At 56.8% G+C, this 13,805-nt stretch overlaps 1 protein-coding gene across 1 annotated transcript; it reads right to left on the bottom strand.

The window, feature by feature from the left end:
• Positions 1-254: 254 nt before the first annotated feature.
• ZNF469 (zinc finger protein 469) lies at positions 255-13,805 on the bottom strand. The gene has a single exon (XM_087740582.1). The coding sequence runs from the start codon at positions 13,783-13,785 to the stop codon at positions 1,003-1,005; it is 12,783 nt and encodes a 4,260-aa protein (XP_087596708.1). The 5' UTR covers positions 13,786-13,805; the 3' UTR covers positions 255-1,002.

Below are 13,805 nucleotides of genomic sequence, written 5' to 3'. Positions count from 1 at the left end.
GTTCCCTTTTATTTTTCAATCAAGGAAGTCTGTATTCACATTACAAAAGAAGAATAGCACCAGTAACTGCATAGTAAAAAGCGGATACCTATATAGCCACTAACTCAATACAGTAAGATAGTTTAGAAGTGATACCGTTGAGGGCACTTGGACAGTACCGGTTCGGTGCGGTAAATTGGCACAGTTTTGTCATTGCGCAACCCCCTCCCCCCCCCCCAAACAAAAAGAAAACACACACGCACACACACAAAAACCCTAAAAAAAATCAGAGTTTGTCACAAGTGTCAAGGTGCAGTTTGCTCGCGGTGGCGGCTCTCCTCCGGTTACATCGTCTACAGTGGTCAAAGAGTGGCAGCATCCTCTGAAGGGCTCCGACAGCCCCGGCAGCCCCAGAGCCGGTTCGTTATTCTCTTGACGATGTAGAAACAAATTCCTAGGGATGGCTGTCAAAATATAGGACACTCGATTCTTAATTTAATTTTTTTTTTTTTTAATTGTATCATCTCTTAGGCCAGCTCCCAATTAAATGAATTGTACGGGATTATTTGTGCAAAATCTTCAAAAAAAATAATTTGCTTTCTACAGTGTACTGCACCTTATGAATAAGACGTCTACGGAATGAAGTTCATCTCTTCAAGTACTTTGTACAAAGATAACACAGACACAGTCTCAAAAGGGTCTGAGATTTGCAAGTATCCTTATAACCTCAGCACTTCTGCAATAAAGCAATTGCTCTCGACGATTCAGTCTGCCCAAAGCGATTACAATTTCAGTTCGTGAAAATCATCAGCAACATCAAAGTTCTAGCATTTGCATGATAAATCAGGTGAATTAAAGTAGATTAGTAGACACAAAGCAAACTATTTCACAGAGGCTGCAGTGCAAGTTCATTTAAGCTAGACAGAGAAATCATGCTACACAAACGAATTTAATGCTTTGATAATTTTTCCCTTGCAAACGCCATGAAAGCAGCCGAGGATCACCACAAGTCACTTCCATAAATTATTCTGAAGTATCTCTTCTTAAAGGAATTTTAAAGCTAGTTAATTTTTGCCCAAAGAGTTGGCTTAGCAGGTTGTTCTGGGACTCGGCGGTGCGGTAGCTGGCCAAGCCGGCTGGCTTGGCACCCCGGGTGGTGCGCGGGCTGTGCAAGGAGCCGCGTGGGGACGGTGCCGGCCCCTTGGCCAACACCTGGTGGAGGCTCTTCCCTAGAATGGCCTTCCTGCGTTTCACGTCCCCGTTGGCGTGACGGAGCTCCCCCTTCTTCTGATTGTAAGTGTCCAGGACCATCTTCTTCAGTTGGGTGCCTGTTTTGGGCTTGGGTACCAGTTTGTTGCAGTGCGTCTCCCTCCTCCCGGGGGAGAGGGCAGAAGCTTCGGCGTTGCTCCAGCCGGTGCGTTTGAGCTCACCAGTGCTCTCGCTCCTCCCCGGGCACGGGGTCCGGGCTTTTTTCTTTTTCCCATCTCCCTCCATGTTCTCCCGGGAGCCGGAGCTGCTCCGATGGCTCAAGGACTTGTGCTCTTTCCGCCTCTTGGGGTGAAGCTTGCTGGCGGCTTTGCTCGGCTCCATGTGGCCGTGTCTCACGGCACTGCTGGCTGCCTCCCCTTTGGGCTGGTGGCTGGTGGATTTGCTTGGGTTGTCGCCTTGGTCCTTGGCATTAGCGCTATTGTCCTTAGCCTCGGTCACGGCTTTCTCCTTCTCCACAACAGATTGCTGAGCCTCCTCGGTGCTGCTGCCAGGGCTGCCCGTGCTGGGAGCACCCTCACTGCCAGGCTGGCTACCCACGGTCTTCTTCTGCAGGGTTGAATCTTTGGCAGCCCTGTTCAGTGTGGGCGATGCCGTCTTGTCCTTCAGGGGCAGGGGGTGGTGGGCAGCCTCTGGAGACGTGGCCTTAGATGCAGCTTCCCAAGAAGAGGCATCACTGGCAATGGGGTTGGCCCACCTGTGTGTCTCCTTGGCCGGTGGAGCCTCTGCCTGTGGGGAAGGAAGCTCTGAGACCTTCTTGGCAAGCTGGAGAAATGGGATCCCATCCACAGTGTCGGTGGCTGCACTGGGATTTTCCAGGACACCTGCTATATATTCATCTTTGTTGCCAACGCTTGTTCTTTTATGGGCATCGGTGTAGCCATGTTTCTCGGTCAGGTGTGGAGGAGAGAGCTTTTGGTCTGTGGCCTGGTTACAAGCCAACCCAGCAAGGTCAATGGTAAACTCGGGTGAGTCCAAGAAAGGAAGTGGTTTCCCATCAAACGCTCCTTTCTCCAGCTCCTCGATAGACAGGGCAGCGATATGGCCAAGCTCCGGACTGCTGGCTGCAGCCTGTGGCAAAGACGGGGAAAGGCAGGGTGGTGGAGGCAGGGTGTCAAACTGGGATTTCTCCATCTCCGCCAGGAGGTCAGAGAAGTCACCCACCAGGTCTTCTGTTTTCACGGAGGGTTGGGGCAGAGGTGCTCCTGGGTCACTGGGTGCTGTAGGGAAGGAGTCAGGGGGAGCCTGCAGGCTGGGGCTTGCAGCCTCTACCAGCTGAAGGTCACTGGTGTGGTCCAGGTGGACCGGTGAGCTGCGCGGGAGTGAGCTGCTGTGGTGAGCAACCTTTCTCTTCTTGCTCGGCGGCATGCCCTCCCGGAGAGAGCCATCCTCTTTCACCTTCTCCCTGCCCTCTCTGGAGGCAACGCCAGGTCTCATGACCCCTCTGAATTTGAAAGTCTTGTTGCTTCCCACAAGGTGCTTCTCCATGTGCCGGTCATACTGCTCTTTCTTGGAGAAGGTGTAGTTGCACATGCTGCAGATGAAGGACTTCTTGATAACGTGCATGACGTCTGCGCAGAGCTCACAGGCATACAGGGTGGTGTGCTTGATCTCCTGCTCCTCTACTATCCCGTGCTCCTGGCTGAGGTGGTTTCGAAGCTCTTTGGTCTCCTGGTAGAACATCGGACACTTGTGGCACAAGTAAATCTTCTGTAAACTGTGCACAACTAAGTGCCGCTGGAGCTTGAAGGGTTTGGGAAACTGTTTGCCACAGTGATGACAGTCCCTGGAAGGATCCTTGCAGTCTGGGTGCATGGGGACAGATTTTGGGGTGCCGTCGCTTTTTGCCATGTGCTCTGGAGATGGACTGGTGGATGCTTTAGAGGAGCTGGGTGCAGGTAGCTTCACCTTGATGTTGCTTTCCAAGGGGTCTTTCATCGCCTTGGCCTCCTGCTCGAGGAGGGGCTCCTTGGGGCTCTTGCTTTCTCTGCTAACCGCATGCTTGCTGCTGGGGTCGGTGTGCCGGGAGGACCTGCTGGGCTTCCGATACATGATGGTGTTGAGGAAGTGGGTGACAGCGGCATTGTCCTCACTGAAGCAGGCTGGCAGGCCCATCACGGACTTCTGCGCTTGCCCCTTGCGAGCGAACTGGGTGGCATGCTCCCGGAGATGCTCGTTGTACATCCAGACGTCGGAGATCTCCTTCAGGCACATCCCACAAGCCCACAGCCCGGCTTTGTTTTTGGCGTGCTTCTCCTTCAGATGGTCCCTCAGTTGCTCCCGGGAGCTGAATTTGCGCTGGACACACATGTAGCAGGTAGGTGGAGGGGAAGGGTTATGGGAGAGCTTGTGGAAGTCCAGCTCCCCTAACGTCAGGAACCACTGGAAGCAGACTTTGCATTTGTACTGCTTGTCTTTGGCCTTGATGGTTATCTCATTGCGGTTTTTCCCCAGCTTCCCATCTTCTAGCTTACTTCTGTGCTTGCTGTGCTGGCCTGGCTTCAGCTTGAAACTCACAGCGTTGTCCTCCCCATGGCCAGGAAGATCTTCGCAAGGGCCGAAGAAGCACATGTCTCTCATTTTCAGCTTTGCGTTCAGCATCTCGATGTCGATGGTATGAAATTCGGAAGAGTCTGAATCTTCATTAGTCTTGCCATCGTAGGGCTCCTCCGCCAGGTTGGGGGGCTCGGAGCTTGCTTCTCTGAGCGAGTGCTCATCCTCAAGGTCCATCAGAGGCTCAAACATGTCCTCAGCAGGGAGGCTTTCGCCCTCCTTCTCCAGACTCCCCCAGATGTTCAAGCTGGGGAAGTTGTCCACTTGGCTGTTTTGGCACAAGAAGGTTAGCATGTTGTCTTCCAGGTCAATGTCCTCCTTCCCTTGGTCAGTCTTCTCACAGTCTGGACTCGGCCCAATGCTTTTAGATCCGCTGGGAGCAGCATCTCCACTCTTTGCCTTGCTGCCGTGACACATGTTTAGCATTAAGGCGTCGTCAACAGAGATGGTTTCGTATTCGCAAGGGTCCTCCCTGGTGACACAGAAAGAGCTGGTTTCGCTGAGGTCAGAAGCTAATCGGATCGCGAAGAGGTCAACGGCACCCGTTGGCCGGAGGTTTACCTCGGTGACGGGCTTGGGTTTCTTGCTGCGCTTCCCATACACCCGTGTGCACTTCCTGCGGATGAACTGGTCATCCCGGGGGAACAGCTGGGAGAATGTGGAGTCATCATCAAACAAGCTCTGGAGGTCTGAGACGGCCGTGCTCTCCACGCAGTGCTCTCTGCCCAGTGGCACATCTGCCTTTGCCCATCGCTTTGCCTCCGCAGGAGGAGGGCTGGTCCCTGGCGTGGTCTGCAGAGCGCCTTGCCCAGGAGCCTTTTGGGTGGTTTCTGAATCACACGTCTCCAGCGGCAGACCCTCTTCAGCAAGAGCCGTGGGACCCTGTGGGGCACCGCTCCGGTTCCCAGCACCGCTGCCTGCTGCAGGACTGTCTCCTGTCTCAGCATCCGTCTCCTCTGCGCCATCAGCACCACGATCCTGCTCTTTGCCTACCTTGCCCAATCCCTTCTCCACTTGCTTCACAAACCTGCTAACCCATTTTTTGCAAGCCTGCGTGTCTTCCACTCCATTTGGATCTTCCACCTCCCCAGGACAGGCGACCGTGCCTGTTACAGACTCCTTGCTGACCATCTCCTTTGAAGACACCATCTTGTCACCCAGGTCCTCTGCAAGCTCAGCTGCACAAGGGGACTGTTTACCTTTTTGAGAGTGATGGCTTGAGTTGGACCTATTTTGCTCCTCTGTGGAGATGCAACCACTTGGCTCATGCAAGCCTTCCATGATCCTGGGCAGACTGGAGCTGAGTACAGCAGCGGGAGGACCTGCATTCTTCTCCAGCTCAGATGGACCATCGGGCTCATTTCTGCTGGGAAATGCCTTTGCTTTCCTTCGTCTCACTTTCCTGTTTAGCTTCTTTTCAGAATTGCCGTTCACTTCTCCAGGATCTTTGCTTTGACTCCTTCTGCCCTTTTCTCCCTTTCTGGCTTGCCGTCCCGAGTCCAGCTTCCCAGCCGCCCCCTCGCCTGCTCCCCTCATCTCTGAGCGCGGCCCCTTTGCCTTCATCTCCCTCTGCAGAACACGCGTGCAGTGCAGCTCCTGGGACATCTTGAAGGAGATCACGCTGAGGTCGCTGAGCACTCTGCTGACCACTTCTTGCATCTGCGCGCTGGGCTCTTTCTCCAGCTCTGGGCATATTTTCTTGGGGACGTGTTCAACTGTGGTGGCCAGCATCTGTAAGCTGCAGGTTTTGTCTTTGACCGAAGTCTTCAGGCTCCTCCTGGGACCCTTTTGGGCTGCTTTCGATGTCTTGTCTGCAGGAACCAAAGTGGACCTGGGAGTCTTACTGGGCTGTGGTATGCCACCATTCTTCACCTGGTGCTTGACAGCTTTGTGCCTGGTCAGGCCAGGCTTGGATCGGAAAGTGGCTGAACAAATGTCACAGGTCACTGGGAGCCCATTTGGCTTCTTTTCTTTGTGAAGTTCATTTTGGGAAGGGTTTCGAGTACTGTTAGGCATGTTACCCTCTCCTTGGCCCACACTGTTTAACACACAACTCCCAGCTTCTCCAGCCCCATGGCTTTTGGGTTTCTCCCCTTTTAAACTCTTTCCTCCACTCTCTGTTGTTTTGGGAACACCAAGTCTCACCTCTGCTGCCTCTGAAAACTCATGGCCGTTTAACTCAGCAGGACCAAGATCTCCAATCCCTGTAAGATCTCTACTGACAGCAGCTGGCACCTGCTGAACAACAAAACCATTGGACAAAGCCTCTGGTTCACTTTGATGCTTATTTCCACCATCAGAGCAGCTTTCAAGCTTGTTCTCTTGATTCAGAGTTACCTCTCTTTCTCTGATCGGCAGAAGATCCATTGTGGGCTGGGTTGGGTAATCTTGGGTTTCCGGAGGAATGGAGTTAACAACCATATCTGTGACGGCACATGCTTGGTTTTCTTGAAAATGAGAGCCTGACAGCACAGGACTGGCGCTTTCGGGTACCTCTTTCCCAACACCCTCTTGGCTGAAAGGTGGTGAGCAGGGAAGAGAGCAGTCCTTCCCATGTGGTTTCTGGGGACCATCCCTCTCCAAGGCAGAGCCCACCAGACCTTCAGCGTGCATCAGAGCGCGGGACCTCTCCATCCCTTCTATTTCAGGTGGCCTGTAGTTACCCAAAATGCCGTCAGGGAGGTGATGGTGACTGTCCTCGACTGCCTCCATCGGCACGGCCCCGCAGTGATGCAGTGAGGGAGGAAAGGTGGGTGCCCTTTTCCATGTCCCTTGCTCTATGGGGCCCACGGTGGGGTGATGGACGCGATGGCTGTTGGCCTCGGGAGGACAGCTCTTCATGACGAATGAACTCGATGAGTTAAGCAGGGATGTGCCATATTTCTTCTCATCTGAGATCTGAGTGCCAAAGCTGAGGACCTCTCCTCCCTCGGCCCCACCACTTTGCAAGCATTTGGGGTGAGAAAAATTGGTCGGCAAGGGCAGGCTGGCTGGAGATTCACCCGTGTAGTGACAACCATTGAGGGACTTCTTCTTGCCCTTTCCCTCCCTGGGAACCTTTGTACTGACTGTGCCGGCTTTCGTCTCCGGCACCAAGCGCTGATCCTGGTGGAGATCCTCCTCAGAGGGACCGGGGGGGCTGGTGGGACTCGTGGAAGCACTGCGCAGGGGCTGTGCCCCCTGCTCCCCCTGATTCCTTTCCAGCCTCTCTGCGCTACCCAGCGTTTCTTTCTCAAGCAAACTACGGCTTAAATGGGATTGCTCATGTTTTTTAAATGCCAAGGTCGCTTTGTTTTTATCTTCCTCCTGCTCTTCCATGAGCTGATCAGCTTTCTTTCCTTGCCCTGGCACTGGGGTCACCGCTGTGTTTTTGAGTGGTGAGAGGTCGTTCTGCTCTCGGGAAACACCATCTGCACAGATATTAATGTCATTCGGCTCCGCATGTTCATTTGCTAAGTGCTGCAGCTCCGTTACGTTATTTTGCAGCTCCGGCTTCGCAAACGTGGATTGTTTTGCACGGTAAGAGCCCATCGCACTGAATGACTCCAGCTGCTCGCATCCACCAGAGAAAAGCACAGCCTCTTTCTCTGGGGCAGCAATATTTTCTGCGTTGCCTCCAATGGGGACGTTCCCCTCCCCTTGGCCAGGGCAGTATGTCCGATTTTCCCCTTCCAAGGCACCACCACTTTCCTCTTTCTGCTCCGGCTGGATGCAGGTGATGGTGGAGGGGTGGCTGGGAGCAAGCAGCATGGGGAAGCATGGCATCAACAGCTCCTCTTCGTTGCTCTTCACCGTTCGGGCAACGAAGAGCTGGAGCTGCTGCAGAGGGTTGGCAGCCGTCTCCTGGGATGCCAACATCTTCTGGGAGCTGCAGTCGCTCTCCTTGGGCAGACTCAGCATATCAAACAGCAGCACTTTTTGCTTGCTGGCTTTGTCGCCGGGTCCGGGGGCTGGATAGGTGGTGGGGCTCTTCCTCTCCCCCGTTTCTTCCATCAACACAGACCCACCACCATCTCCTTTGAAGTCCATGGCGCTTTTTGCCATTTTGGGTGACTCGGGCCTGCTTAAGGGTCTTTCTTCTGTATCTGGAACCTCTTTGATATGAGGCAAAAAGGCGAGATCCAAGGCTGGGGTGGGACCTTGCTGAAAGCCAAATTCAGGTTTATGGTTTGGAAGATGGGCATCAAACTTCTCCAGCTCTGCAGCGTCAGCGAAGCTTTCATCTGCTTTCCCTGGCACAGGAAAGCTGTCGGCACCACGCTGGCATGGCAGGGATGGCAGGGGGTCTTTGGTCACTTCTGCTGCCTCTAGGGTCTTGGGGAACACGGTGACAACAGGGGGGCTTTTTGTCACGGGGTCTGTGTAGATGGGAGCCTCTGTTTGGTCTGGCGTGCGCAAACCGGGTAGACTTTTGGAGGAAGACCCATTTTCCATCTTTCCAGGGTCACTTTCCTCGGCAGCCGCAGCTCCCCGGAGCTGCTTGCCACTGTCTTTGGAGCAGAAACGGTCTGTGGCGAGTGGGGCTGGTGTGCATATTCCTGCCTCCAGCGAGCCCAGCTCCACCGGGCAGGGCCAGGGCTCCCTGGGTCTCTCATAGTCCCCATGGGTGCTCGTGACAGCCGGCTTTTCACCCTCCAGCCTCTCCCCGACGCAGAGGTTTGAACTGCCCAGCTCATCTGCCAAAAACAGTCCTTTCTCCTGGGCCGTCTCTTGCTCGACTGGCAGTGGTGGGAACTGCTCGGCTGCTTGTCCTCGCAGATGGGCAGTGATGTGTTGCTCGGGTTTCTGAAGGGCAACGGATGCCTCGTTATCCAGCTTGCTGGTTTGCAGTTGACTTTCCAGCTCTGTGACTAATCGCTTGATCTCCAGCTCATCGTCTGGTATGTTGTTCATAAAAGTCATGTTATAATCCGTTATCCTGTCTGGCAGTGGCAGGGAGAGTTGGCTGATGGGGACAGGTCCTTCCTCAGGGAATTTCTTGGCTAGTGGCTTCTCCACTGAAAGGCTGTGGAACTGATTCATGTCTTCTGGCAGCATCGGAGCCACCTCCTCCATGAGGGACCAGTCTTTCTCCGGCATGAATGGCGGATACGGCTGCTCAAATGGCAGCGGCTTGCTGGGGGGATTGCTGGGGCAGGCAAATGTTGTCACATAACTGTCCTTGCTGGCAGAAACGCTCTCGTACAGTGGTGGATCAAACTCGGTGACGGGAAGCTCTCCAAATATTGAAGAGGAATCAAAGCTGAGAGGGGAGGAGACCTTGCCCTGCGGTGTTTCTGCAGCGTAGGGGGAGATGATGGCATGCTTCTGCTCAAAGGAGCTGGCGTTGATGTCATCCCGGCATAAATACACGTCATCCATGTGTGAGGAGCCCAAGGCTGGGGGCTTTGAGAAGAGGTTGTCATCGTAGTGACTGGGAAGGCCTTTGGGATCGAAAAACACATTGTCGCTGCTGACGTATGGATCAGGCGCCTTGGCAGTGAGCATCATCCCCACTGCATCCCCCCCGTATGGGGCAACCGGTGCGGGATAGTCCTTCCGACCATCGCAGAGGCCCTGTGCCTTCAAGTATTTGATGCCTGCTTCTGAGTAGGCGGCACTCACGTTGCCAGGACTAGCTTCGTTACCGCCGTGGGCTGGAGCAATTAGCTCTTCTGCACGGTACTTCAGCCCATCGCTCGTGAAAGGGGCAAACTGATGCCTCTGGTTGACCATGGTCAGCTCGGGTGAGTCCTGAGCCTCCAGGGTGGGTTCTCCTGCCTCACCCGTCTGCTTTGCTGCTCCTTTGGGCTCTTCTGCCCCCTCCTTACAGGAGAGCCCGACAGGGCTCCTGCCCGAGGTGGCCGTGCTGGGCAGCTGCCTTTCCTGGGGCTCCTCCTTCGCACAGTCCATCACAGCAACATCTGGTTCAGTACTCGGACGTGTCCTGGCGCCTGCTGGCAAAGGTTTGGCGGAGCCAAACCGCCTGCTCCCCCTGGAAAAGTCCTCTTTGCTCTTCTGGCTCTTCTTTGGGCTCCCGTCCTCGGGAAGGCTGAGAGGAGTCCTTGGCATGCGTGCTGGGCTGCCCGAGTGCCTCCTCCTCTGCGTCCCTCCCTTCTCGCTGCCCGAGCTGGCCCCATTAGCACGGGGTGGGCTGGTGCCCGTCTCGCCGGGCACGCTACCGCTGTGGTTGCTGCCAGTAGACGACTGGCTGCTCCGTCTTCGGACCCTGGCGGCACAGTCCTCTTTCTTGGCATCCTCCTGGCTCGGGACCCCCCTGTGCTCCTGTGCCTCCCTTTTCTGACCGTCCCTTTTCCGGCTGTAGCTCCACGCTGGGTCTTTCTCTTTGGCCCTCTCACTTCTTCCCGGACGTTTCTTGCTAAAGCTGTTCCTGGTCCTCCCGATGAATCCTGTGCCATGTTTCTTCCTCCCCCGGAGCTTGCTGCACTCTGCCCCATCATCATCCGAGTCAGAGACGTAGTCGTACTCCCGAAACCTGCCCTGTTTGGTGGCTGGCACCAGCCTCTCGGTGACCTGGGGGAATGGCGCCTGCTTGCTGCTCTTCACCTGCAGTTTGTGGAGCTTGTTCTTCTGCTGCACGATCTTGTGAATGAGCTCCTTGCTCCATGTCCCACTTCGGGGCTTCCGCTTCTTCGTGTCCTTCATGGAGAACCGGGGTGGCTTGGAGTTCTTGGTGGCAACACCCAGCCCCACCTCGCTCTTCGTCGAGGGCTCCTGGCTGAGCTTCCTGGGATGCTTTTGGCTGGAGGTGGATTTGGAGGAGGTGGTGGCCGGTGGGACGCTGTTCTTCCTGCCTGCCCGCAGCCTGGCCGTCCTCTCCGCTCCCGCTGCCCCGGGAACCGGCTCCTGGGCTGCCAACAACCTCCGTGCCACCCTCCCCTTGTGAAGGTGCTGCTTTCCTGCCCCTCTCTTCGCCTGCTCCCCACCCGGGTGGCCGTCCTCATGAAAATAGCTGGCCTTGGGCTGGCCCACTGCCTTCTCCTCCACTGCTGCCTGCTTTGATTTGCTTTCCGAGGCCAGGGCTTCCTTTGCCTTGTGGGACATCCCATTGCCGGCCGCCTTCACGCCCGTCAGCTCCTCATCGGCAAACACATCTATGAAGCTGCTGTCGATCTCGGGGTTATCCGACTGGTACCCCAGGCCATTGAGGGCTTCGGTGATCAGGCTGTCCAGCTTGGCGTCATCGATGTCCAGGTCCGAGGCAGTGAGTGGCAGGGAGCTGGCGGTGAGGCCGTTGAAGAGGCCACCCTTCAGAGCATCTTCCTTGCCCTCGCTTTTGCTTTCCCCATCCAGCAAGAAGTCATCGCTCTTGTTTAACACCAACAAATGCGCCTGGGGGTCTGGAGAGATCCCCAGGCTGGGGGGCTTGGGGGGCTCTGAGGGGAGCGCTTTCCGCCCCTCGGCTGCCCGGGGAGCATCCTTGCCCTCTCCCTGGGGAGCGGGATGGGAGGCGCAGAACTGGCGGTGCTGCAGGAAGGAGGAGAGGTTGCTGTAGTTCTGGTCACACTGCTTGCAGGTCAGGAGCACGTCCAGCTGGTCCAGGCTGGCACTGCTGAGAGAGCTGGCCAGCAAGTGATGGGAGGAGTATGGTGGCGGAGGCTGCTCCCCATCCAGCCCATCCGAGCATCCCTTGGCCACCTCCACACCGGGTTTGTGGAAGGGACTCTCCGGGGCGCATTTCAGGAGGCTGTCATCTTTCAGGGCATCAGGAGGGAAGTGGAAGGCCTTGACGGAGTCCGGGGGGTGGTAATGAAGCGAGCCTGAGCTCAGGACGTCAGAGGGGTGGAAGGGTTTGTTGCTGTCCCTGGGATGGCAGGGGTGCTGGAAGAAGGGAGAGGGGGTCAGTGCTCCGGACATCTGGCTGTCTTCGAAGCCAGGGTTGAGCGGGCTGCTGGACATGGGGGAGAGCGACGAGCAGGTACTGCCGCAGGTGGGGTTGGGGACAGGAGATGGCAGCGGGGACTCGCAAGGCGAGGCAGCCACCAAGGCTGACGGTGGCAGGACCAGCGCTGAGCCCGACGAGCTCCTTGACGGAGGAGGAGGACCTGCTTGACCCATGCTGTAGAAGAGGACTTTGCTTCTCGAATCGCAGGCAGGAGACCCTGGCTCCTTCCCACTTTCGAAAGAGAAAGTGCCCGTTGAGTTGGGGTCTCCCCTCTGGACGCCGAGGCTCTCTCCCGACAAGAGCTTTTTGCCATGGTACCCCGGAGAGTTACTTATGGGGGGCCCTTTCTGGGCTTTCCCGCTCCCCTGCCACTCCGATGTGCCCAGGGGGAATGGGAGCTTCTGGCTGGTGATCTGTCTCGACAGCTCTAGCCTGTTTTGACTGGGCATTGCAGAAGTGAGGTGTATTTGCTGCCAAGGCATCCTGGCATTTTTCTGCCTGTGCTGCCTCTGCTCGGGGCCAGACTGGCACTCGAATGAGAACTGGTTTCCAACAGGGTTTGAATAAGGTGCTGAATTCTGATCCATGGGAGAAAACGCCTTAGTGGCACCTTCCCAAGCTTGCACAAGCCTGGGGTGGGTGGGTGCCGTAGTGGGAATGCTTGTCTCGAAAGGCACGGATCCTGTGCTGGCGCTGCCCGCGGGGGAACTGCAATAGGCTTTGCTCTGAAAGTGCACTTGGGAGAGAGAGTTGGGTGGCATGTTCCTTCTCAGAGGGCTGCTCTGGACCAACAGCCGCGGGCTGGGGACACTGTCTTTCGCTGAGGCTTGCCTCTTACCGACTGGCTTTGGCATACTAGGCGAGTGTAAACTAGACGGAAAAACAGCTTGGTTTTCTTGGAAAGTGCTTGGGTTTTGGTCGATAGCACCAGACGACGAGAGAGCACCATTGGGGTTGGCGGGATGCTCGCTCCTGCCCTTGCAGCACGGCAGCGGGCCGTGGTGCGGGGCCGGCGGCGGGTGCAGGAACGCTGGCAGCGGTGGCGGTGGCGGGGCGGGCAAGCCGTACAGCCTGCCCTCGGGAGATACGCTCTCGTAGGAGCTGCCGGTCAGTGCCTCCTCTTGCCACTCTCTGGAGGACGAGTGGAAGGCGAAGGCGCCGTGAGCCAGCTGGCCGGCAGCGAGCCCCACGTCCAGGTACTCCTGGCTCCCCGCATCGCTGTGGTATGGCTCCTTCCCCGAGTCGTGCAGCAGCTGGAAGGGGTACTGGCACGGCAAAGCCCCCAGTCCGTGGGCGCCGGCTTTGCCGCCCTCGGGGAAAGAGCTGGGCTTCTGCACCGAGACCCCGTAGCTAGCACCGGCAAAGCTCTTCTCCGGGGAAGGCCAGGAGTTGGACCCGTTCGCCTGAAACTCTAAATAATGTAGCTGCCCATTGGTGCCGGGACTCTTGAGGGGGATGCCAGCGGCGGGGGGCTGCCCTTTAGGGCCGTGGCGGGGAGCGGGCTGTGAGGTATAGTTGGCGGAGGTATGGCCGGCGGCGGCATCGGGGAAGCAGCGGCCGAAGCCGAGGTCTTCTTGCCGGAGCTCGGCCTCACGCTGGGGGATGCTGGGCACGTGGAAGCGGTAGCTGCCGGCCACAAGGCCGTGATTCGCCTCTGGCTTCTTCGGGGGTGTCACCTTCTGCTGGGGGTAGGCGATGCCGATGGTGGGGTTTGGACGGGCGCTGGTGATGCTGAGCCGGTAAAGTTGATGGTGGCCCCGCTCGCCCTTCCCCGAGCGTCGGCTGCGCTCGCGGGATCGACCCTTCCCTGGGGGGGACTGGGGACCGCCCTTGACCTCTCCCCAGGCGCCGTCGTTGCCAAACTTGGGTTTGCAATGGAGGGATTTGAAGTCGATCTTTCCCGCTTGCTGCGGCCGGATCACGGCTTCCCGCTGGCTGTGGGGCTCCTTCTCCTTGGGGCTGGGGAAGGGGGACGTGCCCTCCCCGCCGAGCGCCTTCCCATCCTTCTCCCCACAGCCTTCAAAGCCAAAGTCCTTCTCGGGGTCTTTGGGGCCGGCCTCAGTATCACCGATGGTGTAAACATGCTGGGTCTCTCCAGTCATGATACCGAGGTGGGGGGAAA

This window comes from Nipponia nippon, unplaced genomic scaffold, assembly GCF_047370975.1.
Source record: "Nipponia nippon isolate SJK-2023a ecotype South Korea unplaced genomic scaffold, ASM4737097v1 scaffold_7, whole genome shotgun sequence".
In the NCBI taxonomy this organism is placed as follows: Eukaryota; Metazoa; Chordata; class Aves; order Pelecaniformes; family Threskiornithidae; genus Nipponia; species Nipponia nippon.
This window is presented reverse-complemented; position numbering and strand designations above follow the sequence as displayed.